This window comes from Sinocyclocheilus anshuiensis, unplaced genomic scaffold (assembly GCF_001515605.1).
Source record: "Sinocyclocheilus anshuiensis isolate Anshui unplaced genomic scaffold, SAMN03320099.WGS_v1.1 scaffold238, whole genome shotgun sequence".
Classification (NCBI taxonomy): Eukaryota; Metazoa; Chordata; class Actinopteri; order Cypriniformes; family Cyprinidae; genus Sinocyclocheilus; species Sinocyclocheilus anshuiensis.
The window spans coordinates 1,010,698-1,015,248 of NW_015547674.1; the positions used below are offsets into that span (position 1 = coordinate 1,010,698).

A 4,551-nucleotide genomic window follows, 5' to 3' on the forward strand; every position below is an offset into this window, starting at 1 on the left:
AATTAGAAGTACAAAACGAGGATTTGTAAAGAAGAATGTCGGAGGATTTCGATATAAGCCAAGAGGAGACTGGTTTTCCTTTGCTAAAGTAAGGAAACTTTGCTTCCTTTGCTCCTGTTAACAAACGTTGGTTTTCACGAGACTCACCGGCGCATGCGCAACGCCGACCTCATACGTCATCCTCCGGGAACTGCTTCCCTTTACAACAGTGAGTGCAAGCTACATTAAAGTGATTATTATGTTTTGAATATGGATATTTTTCTTACAAAATCGCATGGATTCGCTACAGGAGGACTTTGTTCACCCCCGGAGCCGTGTGAGACACTTTTTATTTTTATGGATGGGCGCTTTTTATTTAACTTCTTTGGGACTACTGCATGCAACACCCGCTGAGTGCCATCAAACCGCTTGAAAAATCAAAGACAATTTTTAATATAACTCCGACTGGATTCGTCTGAAAGAAGAAAGTCATATACACATAGGATGACTTGAGGGCGAATAATTTGTGGGCTAACTTTCATTTTTGGGTGAACTAACCCTTTAAGGCTAGGACTTGACTTTTTTTAACAAAATGTTCTAACAGAAAATAGATAAGAAATATTTAAGATACCAAAGGTTAGATTCCGTTGTTTTCATGCTCTCTGGAACGTTCTCAAATTATGCTGGAAAACACATCATGGATCATCAGGATTTGCACTAATCGGTGGTGCCCATGTCAGCTCAAGTGCTGTGGTCATTAAGTTAATCTATCTAGCTATCTATACAAGTTGGAAAACAGTGTAGTATGTTTTTTTTTAAAAAGACTCTTAAATTTAAAAGAAAGCCAAAGCATTTTCTCTTCACACATGCATGCAGCCACAGAAACATTTGCAAAAGTAGCCCAAGTTTTAATTTTCAAAGAAAAATAGCATTTTAGACACACCCCTTCAACAGCACAAAACGTACAACTCAAGTTCAAAATTTACAAAGTCTTGCATTTTATCAAGGTGAATTTAAATGCCACAAGTTACAGCCACACATGTGAAGTAACAAAAAAAAATATGAATGCAAGGTTATTAATCTTTTATCAATAGAAACATCCAGGCTTCTGCAACAGCATCAAACTAAAGCCCACTTTTAAACGACAAACTTGTTTTTGGTTATGGAGTTGCTCTTAGTTGCAGTGTCCGCATGGGCTTGATATCCAATGACAAGTTTCTGCGGGAGCCCGAGACTTTCTTTATACTTCTTACTGAAAGGGAAGTAATATTAGACAAGTGAGCAACTTGCTTTCTTGGAATCCTCCACGATTTTAGAAAATCACCAAAAAAAAAAAAAAAACCCTGAGTGTTTATCTTTTCAAACACCTCTCTTTTGTCTCAGTCCACTGGCTGCAGATTGCTGCCCACATCAAGTTCAAGGTACTGATGCTTTGGTGGAGAACAGCCAAAAAAGTCTGCACTGCGCTGACAAATGTTTACTCCTGATTTCTGTGCCCTAAGCAATAACAAACCCTCATCTGCTCTGACTGTAAAACAATTTCAGGATAAACCTTTCATTTTTATTAGAAAACAAATCATGTGTTCACTGATAAATCCAGTCCACTGGGAATCTTGCAGTTGTACAACATATCCTAGCAGCAGAGGACTGCAGACTGTTCCCCGTCCATCTGATATGATGGATAATTAGCTTCATTAGGTTGCTAGGCACAAATTCCTTTTCCACGATCATTAATGTTTACAGCACCATGAGTGGTCAAATACTTACATCTGGCTCTGCCTGACATCATTCAAAAGACACTCAAATCTATAAAATCAAACACAACCATGTAATATAATACTATATGATATAATTGAACATCTTTTGAAAGAACTCGGGGAGAGCCTGATGTAAGCAAGTATCGAATCTGCAGTTCAGCAAAGTATTAAAAACACTTTGTACTACATAGATTTTTTTTTTGTGGTGGCCTGCCACAATGGCAACATTGACCGCCAAAATAGATTGATACATAACTTTTATTTTACCATTTAAAATGGGTAAAATCTTACTTCAGTGTGGAGCTGAAGCTGACCGTTTGATGGCTCAGCATGTCTCTCTCTCTCTCTCATGACAGTGAACGAATTAAAATGGGGTGTTTCTTAATATGCGTTTCCATGGAAACATCATCAGGACTTCATCAGGAGTGCAGGACTTGGTTAGTATCATGTATCATATAGTATCTTGTCAAAAATATGGATTTTTCGATACATAATACTGAAATATCTAAAACCATTTCAATACTCTTTTTTTTTTTTCATAGTATCTATACACCGATACTAGCAGCAGCGCTTTCTCTCTCTTTTCTCTCTGACAGCGAGTTCACACACACCGCAGTGAAACGAGAACATTTAAAAACATGTCGTCCAACAAAATACACCTTTAATGACATACAGTATTTTTACTCCTAACTCACTTCACTCTCAGAAATAAAGGTACAAAAGCTGTCACTGGGGCGGTACCTTTTCAAAAGGTACACTTTTGTACCTATTAGGTTCTAATATGTACACTTTAAGAACTAATATGTACTTTTAAAGTACCAAAATTGACTTTTTAGGTACAAACGTACCTTTTAAAAAGATACTGCTCCAGTGACAGCTTTTGTACCTTTATTTCTGAGAGTGTTCATAAAGTCAGTCGAGTGTTTGAAATAACCTCCTTTTGTGATCTGATGTGGATTTTTATCATAAGAATCATTATTTTATAGCATTCTATACTGTAATAAAGGCTATGTCAATTACCATTATATTATACATGGACTTTATTCTTATATTGCTGTGTTATGCGTTTATTGTCTTCATGTTTGGTCAGTTAAAGCGTTTCTATCTTCTTTTTATTGAGCTACAGCGACAGCTGCATGCCTTTGCCCATATTAGGGATTTCCTGGAACGTTCTATTACATCTTTGAGGCATATTTGGAGTTTCTGCCCTCCGGCTTCCAGTATGAATGAAACCGATATAATAGACCAATTTCAGTGTTTGCAAACAGTGATGACTTTTTTGTGGGCGGAGCCAATCTGGTGGCAGAAAATGACAGTTTTAAAGTAGCAGTCTATTCAAGCCATGGAATAAAAGAATATAAAAGGTAATTGAGTTTATATTTCAAAATTCTGACTTTTCAACTTTATATCTCACAATTCTGATAAGAAAAATCAACTCGTCATTCTCTCTTTTTCCCCTCGGCTCAGAATCATGAGTTTATAATCCCACACTTCTGGCTTTTTTTTCTTCAGAATTGACAAACTCGCAATTGTTGGGTTGAAACAAGTTATAAAGTTCGAACTAGGATAAACTTGCATTTGCAAGAAAAAAAAAAGTCAGAATTGTGAGGTAAAATAGGTAAATATTATGTAAAATATTATAGGTTTTAAATAGTATTTCATGCTTTAACTGTAGGGCTAATATAATATGTCCCCTATGCGAATATTATATAGACCTATTGTTTAAATCAAATTTATGCTTTAAAAGTATGGTAATCATAGCAGGTTTCATCCATAGTTTGTCCATTTAAACGTCTGCGTTTAGCTTCAAATAGCGTCTTTTACGACAGTATTCTATACAAATGTTGTGCCTGTCATCAATATTTTTATAATATCAAAGTTATAAATTCCAGTAAATCCCCCCAGGGGAAAGTGCCACCACAAATAGAGTGCAAGTCTGTGGGAAACACTGTACTATATACACAGTTTAAAGTTTAATTTAATGTGAAAAAATGAGCATGTTGGCCATTTAACAGCTAATATTTATGTTTATATAAAACTCAAAGCATGCTTACCCAATGTATGTCACGGTCTCACAGTTCTCAGCATTGGAGGTCCAGATGGCAATTTTGTCCCCTTTGGCACGGATATTGATTACACTTCCACAGATATCCCGACTGAAGGAGCCAAAGCCCTCTCCAATGAGACACAACAGCTGCCATGAGAACAAACATGTATTCAACATCATCTTTCTTTTGCTGTAATTTAAGCAACTTCTTTTACATGTAGTAGTAAATATTATGTATTGTGTATTCATACAATTAGTAGTTCTCATAGAAGGATGAGAATGATGTGAATTTTCACAAGAGACTAACAAAGCAAGTATATTTTCTGACCGTTTCCAGCCAAAAATGGTCAAGTTCTGTGTGCCTATGCTGCTTGGCGAGAGTAATCAACCAGCGGCCACCACATTTATTACTCCTGTCTTCCCACATGGGCTCGATGCCGTCCTGTAAAGCAACAAAGAGTCACTACACCAGCGTAATATGAATTTTTCATAGGCCAATTACAGTTTTTGATGTTTAGTCCATTTTTACGCAGCCCTAGCACATTAACAGAACTAAATTTAGACCGCTATGTGAACTGCGAACAATACTTTAGTCATTAACAGGACAGTTATACACAATATTAAATACAAAAAAAAAAAATATATATATAAAATAAAAAATAAAAAAAAATAAAAAATAGCTGAATTTTATTTCAGCTATTTGGCGATGTAACATTTCTCCTGTTCTCAGAGATCCAGTTATGTGGCGCTGGATTGGTTTTGGTTGAG

The 4,551-nt window shown here is 36.1% G+C and overlaps 1 protein-coding gene across 1 annotated transcript in view; it reads right to left on the reverse strand.

Moving 5' to 3' along the window:
- Positions 1-956: 956 nt before the first annotated feature.
- Positions 957-4,551, reverse strand: part of LOC107702907 (eukaryotic translation initiation factor 4E-1B-like) — a 6,856-nt gene continuing 3,261 nt past the window's right edge. The window contains exons 5-7 of the mRNA XM_016505344.1: positions 4,112-4,225; positions 3,791-3,930; positions 957-1,231 (exon numbers count right to left, since the gene is read on the reverse strand). Of these exons, the coding sequence (XP_016360830.1) occupies positions 1,117-1,231; positions 3,791-3,930; positions 4,112-4,225 (369 nt within the window). The 3' untranslated portion in view covers positions 957-1,116. The remainder of the gene's footprint in view (positions 1,232-3,790; positions 3,931-4,111; positions 4,226-4,551) is intronic.